The 13,530-nt window shown below is 38.9% G+C and overlaps 1 protein-coding gene across 1 annotated transcript in view; it reads right to left on the reverse strand.

Annotated features, from left to right (window-relative positions):
* Nucleotides 1-10,801, reverse strand: part of GAA1 (glycosylphosphatidylinositol anchor attachment 1) — a 49,499-nt gene extending 38,698 nt beyond the window's left edge. The window contains exons 1-2 of the mRNA XM_071663207.1: nucleotides 10,664-10,801; nucleotides 5,597-5,779 (exon numbers count right to left, since the gene is read on the reverse strand). Coding sequence (XP_071519308.1) covers nucleotides 5,597-5,738 — 142 coding nt within the window. The 5' untranslated portion in view covers nucleotides 5,739-5,779; nucleotides 10,664-10,801. The remainder of the gene's footprint in view (nucleotides 1-5,596; nucleotides 5,780-10,663) is intronic.
* Between the last annotated feature and the right edge of the window lie 2,729 nt (nucleotides 10,802-13,530).

Consider the following 13,530-nt stretch of genomic DNA (forward strand, 5'->3'; position numbering starts at 1 on the left):
CTTTATCATAACGACCATTCTGTTGGGGGAGAGAGAGAGATGGTGGGGGGAACTTATCTAAATATGTCACACTCAGCCAACAACAAGAACTAACGTTCTGCAAAGTATACAACTAAAACTCCAATGAAATTCCACTCCAAGGCAACTTATCCCATGATCTTTTGTATTTGGACAAAAATGAGAGATAAGATCCCACACTAAACAGTATACGGCCAAAGTTCGTCTGAAGTTCCCTTCAACTCAATACCCACAGTGTATCAACAGTATAGTTCACAGCTGTGTGTCTGCCTCCCCTACAATAACATAAGGTTAAAAGATGATCTTGACATGAGTATACTTCAATCAAAGATCTCAGAAAAAAACTGCAAATGAAACAATGAACCATTCAGGCAAGAAGTAAGTGTTTCAACTGGCTGAAAAATTTTCAAACATCTAAGAATATCACTCAACATGCACAACCATCCATTCATGGATGCACACTTGTTGTCCCTCCACAACAATGCAACACAACATAAAAACATAACCATAACAAATCGCCAGGTTGAGTTAACTAATCTCGGGCCATCAATATACTGAAAAATCCTGAGGGAAGATCTACCCAAAGCTTCCAAAAATTAAACATACAACAAAAAAGTACTCTATAAAGCATGAACTTACCTTAAAAAGAACAAGCAAATGGTATCATCTGCTCTGACTTGTATACCACACAAACAGCTTACTTCTTAAACAGTAAGATCTAAATATCTTTGTATATTTTTTTTTTTATTATACTTTGTCGCTGTCTCCCGCGTTTGCGAGGTAGCGCAAGGAAACAGACGAAAGAAATGGCCCAACCCCCCCATACACATGTATATACATACGTCCACACACGCAAATATACATACCTACACAGCTTTCCATGGTTTACCCCATGGTATATGTGTATATGTGTATATGTATATATATATGTATATATATATGTATATATATATGTATATATATGTATATATATACATATAATATATACATAATTTTCTAAATTGTTTCTTACATTTTTCATATGTATATATATGTATGTGTGTGTGTGTGTGTGTATGTGCATATGTGTGTGTGTGTGTGTGTGTGTGTATATGTATATATATATGTATATTATCCCTGGGGATAGGGGTGAAAGAATACTTCCCACGTATTCCTCGCGTGTCGTAGAAAGCGACTAGAGGGGACGGGAGCGGGGGGCCGGAAATCCTCCCCTCCTTGTATTAACTTTCTAAAATGGGAAACAGAAGAAGGAGTCACGCGGGGAGTGATCATCCTCCTCGAAGGCTCAGAGTGGGGTGCCTAAATGTGTGTGGATGTAACCAAGATGTGAAAAAAGGAGAGATAGGTAGTATGTTTGAGGAAAGGAACCTGGATGTTTTGGCTCTGAGTGAAACGAAGCTCAAGGGTAAAGGGGAAGAGTGGTTTGGAAATGTCTGGGGAGTGAAGTCAGGGGTTAGTGAGAGGACAAGAGCAAGGGAAGGAGTAGCAATACTCCTGAAACAGGAGTTGTGGGAGTATGTGATAGAATGTAAGAAAGTAAATTCTCGATTAATATGGGTAAAATTGAAAGTTGATGGAGAGAGGTGGGTGATTATTGGTGCATATGCACCTGGGCATGAGAAGAAAGATCATGAGAGGCAAGTGTTTTGGGAGCAGCTAAATGAGTGTGTTAGCGGTTTTGATGCACGAGACCGGGTTATAGTGATGGGTGATTTGAATGCAAAGGTGAGTAATGTGGCAGTTGAGGGAATAATTGGTATGCATGGGGTGTTCAGTGTTGTAAATGGAAATGGTGAAGAGCTTGTAGATTTATGTGCTGAAAAAGGACTGATGATTGGGAATACCTGGTTTAAAAAGCGAGATATACATAAGTATACTTATGTAAGTAGGAGAGATGGCCAGAGAGCGTTATTGGATTACGTGTTAATTGACAGGCGTGCGAAAGAGAGACTTTTGGATGTTAATGTGCTGAGAGGTGCAACTGGAGGGATGTCTGATCATTATCTTGTGGAGGCTAAGGTGAAGATTAGTATGGGTTTTCAGAAAAGAGGAGTGAATGTTGGGGTGAAGAAGGTGGTGAGAGTAAGTGAGCTTGGGAAGGAGACCTGTGTGGGGAAGTACCAGGAGAGACTGTGTACAGAATGGAAAAAGGTGAGAACAATGGAAGTAAGGGGAGTGGGGGAGGAATGGGATGTATTTAGGGAATCAGTGATGGATTGCGCAAAAGATGCTTGTGGCATGAGAAGAGTGGGAGGTGGGCTGTTTAGAAAGGGTAGTGAGTGGTGGGATGAAGAAGTAAGAGTATTAGTGAAAGAGAAGAGAGAGGCATTTGGACGATTTTTGCAGGGAAAAAATGCAATTGAGTGGGAGAAGTATAAAAGAAAGAGACAGGAGGTCAAGAGAAAGGTGCAAGAGGTGAAAAAAAGGGCAAATGAGAGTTGGGGTGAGAGAGTATCATTAAATTTTAGGGAGAATAAAAAGATGTTCTGGAAGGAGGTAAATAGGGTGCGTAAGACAAGGGAGCAAATGGGAACTTCAGTGAAGGGCGTAAATGGGGAGGTGATAACAAGTAGCGGTGATGTGAGAAGGAGATGGAATGAGTATTTTGAAGGTTTGTTGAATGTGTCTGATGACAGAGTGGCAGATATAGGGTGTTTTGGTCGAGGTGGTGTGCAAAGTGAGAGGGTTAGGGAAAATGATTTGGTAAACAGAGAAGAGGTAGTAAAAGCTTTGCGGAAGATGAAAGCCGGCAAGGCAGCAGGTTTGGATGGTATTGCAGTGGAATTTATTAAGAAAGGGGGTGACTGTATTGTTGACTGGTTGGTAAGGTTATTTAATGTATGTATGACTCATGGTGAGGTGCCTGAGGATTGGCGGAATGCGTGCATAGTGCCATTGTACAAAGGCAAAGGGGATAAGAGTGAGTGCTCAAATTACAGAGGTATAAGTTTGTTGAGTATTCCTGGTAAATTATATGGGAGGGTATTGATTGAGAGGGTGAAGGCATGTACAGAGCATCAGATTGGGGAAGAGCAGTGCGGTTTCAGAAGTGATAGAGGATGTGTGGATCAGGTGTTTGCTTTGAAGAATGTATGTGAGAAATACTTAGAAAAGCAAATGGATTTGTATGTAGCATTTATGGATCTGGAGAAGGCATATGATAGAGTTGATAGAGATGCTCTGTGGAAGGTATTAAGAATATATGGTGTGGGAGGCAAGTTGTTAGAAGCAGTGAAAAGTTTTTATCGAGGATGTAAGGCATGTGTACGTGTAGGAAGAGAGGAAAGTGATTGGTTCTCAGTGAATGTAGGTTTGCGGCAGGGGTGTGTGATGTCTCCATGGTTGTTTAATTTGTTTATGGATGGGGTTGTAAGGGAGGTAAATGCAAGAGTCCTGGAAAGAGGGGCAAGTATGAAGTCTGTTGGGGATGAGAGAGCTTGGGAAGTGAGTCAGTTGTTGTTCGCTGATGATACAGCGCTGGTGGCTGATTCATGTGAGAAACTGCAGAAGCTGGTGACTGAGTTTGGTAAAGTGTGTGGAAGAAGAAAGTTGAGAGTAAATGTGAATAAGAGCAAGGTTATTAGGTACAGTAGGGGTGAGGGTCAAGTCAATTGGGAGGTGAATTTGAATGGAGAAAAACTGGAGGAAGTGAAGTGTTTTAGATATCTGGGAGTGGATCTGTCAGCGGATGGAACCATGGAAGCGGAAGTGGATCATAGGGTGGGGGAGGGGGCGAAAATTTTGGGAGCCTTGAAAAATGTGTGGAAGTCGAGAACATTATCTCGGAAAGCAAAAATGGGTATGTTTGAGGGAATAGTGGTTCCAACAATGTTGTATGGTTGCGAGGCGTGGGCTATGGATAGAGATGTGCGCAGGAGGATGGATGTGCTGGAAATGAGATGTTTGAGGACAATGTGTGGTGTGAGGTGGTTTGATCGAGTGAGTAACGTAAGGGTAAGAGAGATGTGTGGAAATAAAAAGAGCGTGGTTGAGAGAGCAGAAGAGGGTGTTTTGAAGTGGTTTGGGCACATGGAGAGGATGAGTGAGGAAAGATTGACCAAGAGGATATATGTGTCAGAGGTGGAGGGAGCAAGGAGAAGAGGGAGACCAAATTGGAGGTGGAAAGATGGAGTGAAAAAGATTTTGTGTGATCGGGGCCTGAACATGCAGGAGGGTGAAAGGAGGGCAAGGAATAGAGTGAATTGGAGCGATGTGGTATACCGGGGTTGACGTGCTGTCAGTGGATTGAATCAAGGCATGTGAAGCGTCTGGGGTAAACCATGGAAAGCTGTGTAGGTATGTATATTTGCGTGTGTGGACGTATGTATATACATGTGTATGGGGGGGGGGTTGGGCCATTTCTTTCGTCTGTTTCCTTGCGCTACCTCGCAAACGCGGGAGACAGCGACAAAGTATAAAAAAAAAAAAAAAAATATCTATTTATCTCCAGCTATCTGTATCCTATCAATTTCTGTAGATTTTCAGCAAGACAACACATACAGAATATCCCTTATACATTTCAGATAACAACAATATCTACGCCTTCAAGTATTCATGATCAATCAGCAATGCACAAAGAATCTAAAGAAATTTGCAAGCTAACATGACCATTCAGTAAGAGTTACCATCTTTCAACAAGAATCAAAATGTGAGAAAATAGATATCTACCTCATCAAGTATACCAACAAGGAGAGTATAGCACTGCATGACCTGGCAACATAAATGAAATCATCAAGCAGCTCTGCAAAAATAGCCAAAGGAAAAGACCCACCGCAGAGAAAAAGAACACTTGTCAAAGAGAAGTGTTACTTACCCTGTCTGACTAAGACCAAATTACCATCTTTTTCAGTTAAGAGAAAGTATCCCCTGGTGTAAGAACTGCATGGCTTTAGCAGTCCTTGGAAAAAGTACAAATTCAATAAAATGATGAACTAACTTTCAATATCCATTACCATAAAAGTGTTTTATTCTCTCTTTGCCCACAGTCATATGACTGATCAAACAGTGATCAGTCACATTTTCAACTTCATACACTTTACACATGCTTGCCACATTTAATTTCTGTGGAGAGAACAAATGGCCAGAGCCTCTCTTGTTACCGCAACACCAACTTACACAACTCTTTGACAAACATTTCAGGCATTAATACCAGGTCCTGAACACTTAATATATAGAAACCAAGGTTTTCAAATAGATTCTATATGGGGTCTTTCACTCTTATTGGAGGAAACAACACAGTGAATTCAGACAAATGACCATACAGGATAATAATCTAAACATCAGTATAAACTCGATACTGGAAGGGCATTAACATGCATGTAACAGGAGCATAAGGGTTAGTGTATACAAATGCAAGTGTTATTGGAAGCACTGTACAAAATGTAAGAAAGGTGTGTGCATGAATGTAGCAAGAGACTTCTACTCAAATTATAATTGAATTCATGCATAACTGCAATACATGAAAATAAGGTACATCCTATTAAGATATACAAACACATTTGTATTAGGTAGACAAAATACTAATATCTAATACGAAAAAAATATACATCAACTAAACGAAGTTGAAAATTTTACTTACCATGGTTCAAGGAGTTGTGAGCTAATGCCATAAACCATAAAATGCCCAGTACATAGAGAATGACACAAATGGGACGGTGGTGTTTCTCCAGCAGAGCTGGCAGTCGGCTTCGTTCCATACCAGGGTCGGTTAGCAGCCCCATGTTGCACAAATTTCAGCATCAACAATCCACAAAAGCTACAGCTGTAAAAAAAAGAAAGTACTTTACTATCTACAACAAGCATATCAGTTAAATTCTTCCTCAATATTTTGAAATGAATTTGACATTTTTCTCCATTCACTTTCAAATATGTCAATTATCATAATAAGACAACATCAAAGCTATCAAAATTAACCTTTTAACCACTCCACTTGTGTATATACATGTGACCTGGCAACTATCCTACCCATATATGTATATGGGTTGGGGGTGGGGGGAAGGAAGCAATGTGGTTTCAGAGGTGGTAGAGGATGAGTGATCAGGAGTTTGCTTTGAAGAATGTGCATGAGAAATACTTAGAAAAACAGATGGTTTTGCATGTGGCACTTATGGATCTAGAGAAGGCATAGGATAGGGTTGACGGAAATGCTTTGTGGAAGGTCTTACAAATAAATGGTGTGGGATGTAAGCTGCTAGAAGCAGTGAGAATTTTAATCAAGGATGTTAGGCATGTGTACAAGTATGAAGAGAGGAAAGTGAATGGTTCCCAGTGAAGGACAGTCAGGGACAGGGGTGTGTGATGATGCCATTGTTGTTTAATTTGTTTATGGATGGGGTGGTGAGGGAGGTAAATACAACAGTCTTGGAGAGTGGCGACCATGCAGTCTGATGGGGATAATAGGACCTGAGAAGTGTCAGTTGTTGTTCTATGATGATACAGCAATGATGGCTGATCTGAGTCAGAAACTGGTGTCTGAGTTTGGAAGAGTATGAAAAGAGAGAGTCTAGTAGAGTAAATGTGAATAAAAGCAGGGTTGAGGGACAAGAAGATATTAAGTGAAAATACCATTACTCCAGGTAAATATTCCTTAAAAGAAACATTTTATCACCGTTTAGCAATGGTAATATTCATTCTAGAGAATAAAAGATGTTGCGAGCAATATGGATAATCATTTTCATCCTATAACTTTATCTCGATGGCTCAAAACCCTTTCTTCCATGATTTCAACATATCCACAAACAAGCTGACAAGCAAAAAGTAATCAATAACCAAAAAGTATCTCTATCTAATAGTACACACTGAAAGAAAAAATTATTTTACCATTTCGTGTGAAACAATATGACACCTTGGAGAAAGGATTCTGAGAAATTCCCATTGATCTGGTCTTACACTAGTAGCCCTTCTTTCATAATATTGTAATGACAAATGCTTGCAACATTTCCTGTCATTTCTCATACTAAATGTTAAAAAAATTTTATATTTCAATGGAAATAACTATAAAGTGTGGCTCCAAAATTATCATTTATCTCACTTTCATGCTAACTAACCCTACTGAGATAACATGAATCATGCTAACTAACCCTGTTGAGACAACATGTCATACAATCATTTCACAATTTACTGGACGCATCCAGGAAGTAACCCTTATACCGTGGGTTCATCAGAATCTGGCTAAATTCCAATTTAGTAGCACATCAAAATTAACTTTTAAATATCGTTAATTTTGTTTTGCGATGACATTTTACTGTGTGGAAAATACATGTACCTTAGTTCTTTTTTCTATTCTGCAATAATACATAAGTTGATGGCGGGAAAGTAAGAAGATAAGGGAATATGTTTGGTTAATTAATCTAAAAATAGGCATAACCTCTCTAGAAATCAACAGAATGTATGAAAGTGTCTCCTAACTTCCTCTCAACTGAGATGTACCTTAATTTTCAAAGTTATGGTGCAAGAGGTGAAAAAAAGGGCAAATGAGAGTTGGGGTGAGAGACTATCAGTAAATTTTAGGGAGAATAAAAAGATGTTCTGGAAGGAGGTAAATAGGGTGCGTAAGACAAGGGAGCAAATGGGAACTTCAGTGAAGGGCGTAAATGGGGAGGTGATAACAAGTAGCGGTGATGTGAGAAGGAGATGGAATGAGTATTTTGAAGGTTTGTTGAATGTGTCTGATGACAGAGTGGCAGTTATAGGGTGTTTTGGTCGAGGTGGTGTGCAAAGTGAGAGGGTTAGGGAAAATGATTTGGTAAACAGAGAAGAGGTAGTAAAAGCTTTGCGGAAGATGAAAGCCGGCAAGGCAGCAGGTTTGGATGGTATTGCAGTGGAATTTATTAAGAAAGGGGGTGACTGTATTGTTGACTGGTTGGTAAGGTTATTTAATGTATGTATGACTCATGGTGAGGTGCCTGAGGATTGGCGGAATGCGTGCATAGTGCCATTGTACAAAGGCAAAGGGAAAAGAGTGAGTGCTCAAATTACAGAGGTATAAGTTTGTTGAGTATTCCTGGTAAATTATATGGGAGGGTATTGATTGAGAGGGTGAAGGCATGTACAGAGCATCAGATTGGGGAAGAGCAGTGCGGTTTCAGAAGTGGTAGAGGATGTGTGGATTAGGTGTTTGCTTTGAAGAATGTATGTGAGAAATACTTAGAAAAGCAAATGGATTTGTATGTAGCATTTATGGATCTGGAGAAGGCATATGATAGAGTTGATAGAGATGCTCTGTGGAAGGTATTAAGAATATATGGTGTGGGAGGCAAGTTGTTAGAAGCAGTGAAAAGTTTTTATCGAGGATGTAAGGCATGTGTACGTGTAGGAAGAGAGGAAAGTGATTTGTTCTCAGTGAATGTAGGTTTGCGGCAGGAGTTTAGTCTACATCTTGATTTTCTTATGGTATGTTTCTAAAAGTAAACAAGTCTTAATACAAGTTATGAAGTCATTTGGATAGAGAACTGAGGAGTGAGCAATTGTTTTTCCTTGATAACCTTTATTCGATGTCAAAACTGTCACGATTAACTATCCGAAACAGTGTGAAAAGCAAAAAGTAAATCAATAAGACAAATAAGTATCTCATCTAATAGTATTTAATGGAAAAAAAATAATTTTTAATACCTATTTCGTCAGGTGAAACCATAAGGAGACATGTGGGGAAGGGATCGAAAATTTTGGATCTGGTTTAATCGAGCCTTCTTCTCATACAAAATTTGGTATGTTGAGAAAGTGGTTGCAACATGCTGTATGTCACGTGTCTTATATAAATGTGAAGAAATGTATATTGTCAATGGAAATGAATTTAAATGTGTGGTTAAAGTGTTGATCATTATAACTCAAGGTAGATGCTAACTAAAACCCTGTCGAGAGACATAAAGGGTGCTATAAATATTGAGCAACATGATAAATCAGTTACAATTTATGACCACAGGATAGTATTTACGAAATATTCAAGCACTGTTCTCATCTACATATGGTCAACTATGTGCAATGATAACAAGTTCATGCAATGTAATCCACCTGCTTTTACATGAACACACACAATCCCTAAAAATGATATATACCTTGCAATCATAACAATCACATACTTTTCAAAAAAACATCCAAAATAAAGTAAATCTTGACTACTGTGGAAAGTTAGGCAAGGCTTTTATATATTCTGTTGATTTCTAGCACGTTACCTATTTTTGCCTTCAGGAACTCCACATTTTCCCTGATCTTCATGGCCTTTCCACACTATAAACTTATTCATTACTGCAGAAAAAAATGGCCTAAATCCTGCTCCAACAGTCTTACATTCTCCTCGCAGGGAACTATCACAGCCAAATGAAATTAACATCATTCCAAAGATACTTTCAATCTAAACTGAAATATTACTCGGATTGCGTCGCACAAAGTGAAAAAGGTGGCTGAAAAAGACTTTTGTCAATATTTGCCAATAAGAAGAAAGCAAACCCAAAAACGCCTCTGAAAAATTATGACTTTAATACTTCCACCTTGTTAACTATGGAGTATGATGCATGCTGATCATCCCAATTCCAAAAGCATGAATATTTCCGACACCAGCCACATTAGTGAACACTGATGCTTACTTCCATCCTGAAACTACTGAAAACATTGCTAAGAATTACTGAAAATTACAGGTTACAAGGCTTGTTTTTTAAGATTCCAGATTAACGAGAATAACATCTGCTTTGTTTGAGGGGGCACAGCAAGGCAATGCAGTATAATAAAACTCAGTTCATACCTGCCCTCTGGCTGCAGAGCGCTCTCTCTACTTCCCATTATATCAAGGTTTATCAGGTAGTTTACACTCTACTTCCTGTTTCCTGTATCAAGTAGTTTATGCACTATTTTCCAATATGTACTTTACACACCCCGAACTCCTTATTACTTTAAGGTTTCAGTTTACACATCCTATATCCTATTACATTACATTAAAGTTCAACAGGTACTTTAGACACCCTACTTCCAATTAAGTTGAGGGTATCTGGTAGTTTACTGATGCTACCTTCTGTTACGTTGTTCATCCGGTAGTTTACACATTCCTGCTTCCTATTATGCTGTTTCTCACGTAATTTACACACCCAAGCTTCCCGTTACATCAACGTTCGTCAGGAGGTTTTCTATTACGTCAGGGTTTATCAAGTAGTTTACAGTACATCCCAACTTCCTATTAAGGTTCATCAGGAAGTTTACACATCCCTAATTCTGTTACGTTAATGTTAACCAGGAAGTTTCCTATTACGTTAGGGTTTATCAGATAGTTCACTGTACACTCCTACTTCCTGTTAAGGTTTATCATGTAGTTTACACAACCTCTACTTCCAATTAAAATTCACTAGGTAGACTACATACCCCTCCTTCCTATTATAGTAAAATTTATTAGTTTACACAACCTTACTATTTCAAAGTAGTTTACATATCCCTCCTTTCTTTGTCGGGGTTTACTTGAGTATCCACAACCCTACTTACTGTTATATTAAGTCCAGAGCTTACACATCCCTAATTCCTCTTACATTAAATCTTTAGTTTACACACCCTTACATCCTAGTGTATTGTCTTTAGTTTACACATCCCTTACTTCGTTACATTAAATCTGTAGTTTACACATCCCTTACTCCTCATTACTGCACGAAGCTCGTAAGTCTCTCACCTCATATAATTACCCTGTCCTTATAATGTCTGTGTAGATGCATTAATCATAGTTCCTGGTCTGCTCCCGTCCTCCTTAACTGTACACCATAAAGTTTACCTCAATACATGCCGGGTTTGTTTACTTCTTGCCTCTGATAGAGGGACGGGTAAACCTCGCTCGAGAATTTTTATTCAGATTTTTTTTAATTTCTCTCATAATTTGTCATTCTTTTGACAATTTTATATGTCTTATATTCTTTTATTAAATTATTAAATCTTATATAAATCTAGTAATCTTTCAGAGGAGCTGAGGACTTTATTCAAGTCACAGAAATATAAAATCTGAATTTTAAGTCCCAATGTTTCTCTCTCGTTCTAAATTCGATGTTCCTATGCATGTTAATATTATCACATCTTTACAAGCTGTCTATCATCATAATATATTCTGAGTTTAAAGATTATCAGGTAAACATATCTACAAATGTAGTATCATCGAAGAATTAAAGATGTCATTCATTTACTATGCATACCAAAATGTTAAAAAGCTCTTGAATTTCTCACACACGAGGTATGTGAATGAAGACAATTTGTGTTTTCAAAATGCAGTGTGAGTATTATCTTCAATAAAATACCAAATGTATTACCTATAATTTCTGAAGAAAAACCATAAAACTCACTAAAAACAAAGAAAAAATGGGAGCCACAAACAAGATGTCATCTGGTATCACATGGTAGTATTCTCCTCCTTCTTCAGCATATTGTCCTGGGGTGCAACAAGGCTGCAAAAATATGATGAAAAAAAAAAAAAGGGAAAAGTCTCTCTTGTAGGTAATATGTCTGCACCCTCTGCTTCAGTAACTCTTATGTACTGTGCAATTCAGTGCTTCCCAAACTCATGATCGTGCCCCACATGAGGGGTCGCAAGGAAAAAAAAAATGTACAAAATAGTGCAGATTTACCTACATCACAATTCTGGAATATAAAGCGTCACTGAAACTCTGGAAAAGGAAGGTAGTTGTGAATAATAAAGCACCGATAAATGTGCGAAAACTCCTGACGCAATCGCAGTGTCGTTTCTGGCGTTGCTGCGTTGGATGACTGACGCGCTGTGATATACTGGCGTTGCTGTGTTGGATGGCTGACGCGCTGTGATATACTGGCGCTGCTGTGTTGGATGACTGACGTCCTGTGTGATACGCACTTATCATAACGCAACTTTTCTTTGCCTCTTACTTTTTTTTGATTTGCTGTGATTACCAAGCTACATCATGAGTAAAATAGTCGCTTAATAGCCTTATAGAGGAAACAGCTTAAGCCTGGGAATTTTCACCCAAAGATGGAAACTTGCTAAACTTTATTGATACTACTAGTGTGATAGGGTTGATAATTTCTACATGTGTATGTTTTACAATTAAAGTTATTATCATTGAGTATGTGGGTGGGCGTCTGTGAATAAATGAGACAAGTGTGTGATAGAACAATGTATTGTGCAGAGATGGAGTAACTGTATTGGAATGCATTCCAATACAGTGTTTATTTGTATTCGCATTATTCTCAATGAAGTATTTGCTTTACTTCAAATTCATGGGAAGAGTACTTTTATTCATGTAGGTTTTTTTTTTTTAATCACTTGAATTCTGAATGATAGCCAAATTGTGAATTTGTTTTTTCAAGGCCAGAGTTTTGAAATGTGGGGAGAGATGGAATCTTACTTTTCAACTCTGATGTCCGTCCCGAGGGCTCATTCGTGGACAGGTTATTGAACTACAAACTGAAATAGAAGTTTTTTTTTCTCGCCTCCAAGAGAAGAAGCATTAAGCTGGCCAAGAGAAGAAGCATTAAGCTGGCCAAGAGAAGAAGCATTAAGCTGGCCAAGAGAAGAAGCATTAAGCTGGCCAAGAGAAGAAGCATTAAGCTGGCCAAGAGAAGAAGCATTAAACTGACCAAGAGAAGAAGCATTAAGCTGGCCAAGAGAAGAAGCATTAAGCTGGCCAAGAAGAGAAGCATTAAGCTGGCCAAGAGAAGAAGCATTAAGCTGGCCAAGAGAAGAAGCATTAAGCTGGTCAAGAGAAGAAGCATTAAGCTGGCCAAGAAGAGAAGCATTAAGCTGGCCAAGAGAAGAAGCATTAAGCTGGTCAAGAGAAGAAGCATTAAACTAGCCAAGAGAAGAAGAATTAAGCCAGCCAAGAGAAGAAGCATTAAGCTGGCCAAGAGAAGAAGCATTAAGCTGGCCAAGAGAAGAAGTATTAAGCTGGCCAAGAGAAGAGGCATTCAGCTGGCCAAGAGAAGAAGCATTAAGCTGGCCAAGAGAAGAAGCATTAAGCTGGCCAAGAGAAGAGGCATTCAGCTGGCCAAGAGAAGAAGCATTAAGCTGGCCAAGAGAAGAAGCATTAAGCTGGCCAAGAGAAGAGGCATTAAACTGGCCAAGAGAAGAAGCATAAACTGGTCGACTTCTTCAAAGATCCAGTTTGGGCGGCGAAGCTAGCTTATCTAAGCGATGTCTTCTTCAGACACCTGAATGAATTTAACTCAGGACATGCAAGGCCAAAATCAGGCTATGATGGATATTAGTGGGAAAAAAAAAGAAAAATGGCCTCAATCAAGAAGAGACTTGCACTTTGGAGAGAAAGATTAGCCAGGGGAATAATGGCTGCTTTTCCAAAACTTGAGTGCGTGCGAGCAGTGCTGGAAGATTCGTCAGAAATAACTCTTGCTGATGTTCAAGTGGTTTTTCCAAGATCATTTGAAGAAGTTTCAAGAGGAAATGGACAGATATTTGCCCCAAAAAAATATCAAGCTACGTCAACCTAGCTGGGTTAAGAATATGTTTGCTGTGAATGCCAGTAAAGATGGACAAGTTATCCCTGGTTCTCAAGACCTTGTAAA

The sequence above is a fragment of the Panulirus ornatus genome, chromosome 7, assembly GCF_036320965.1.
Source record: "Panulirus ornatus isolate Po-2019 chromosome 7, ASM3632096v1, whole genome shotgun sequence".
Taxonomy (NCBI): domain Eukaryota; kingdom Metazoa; phylum Arthropoda; class Malacostraca; order Decapoda; family Palinuridae; genus Panulirus; species Panulirus ornatus.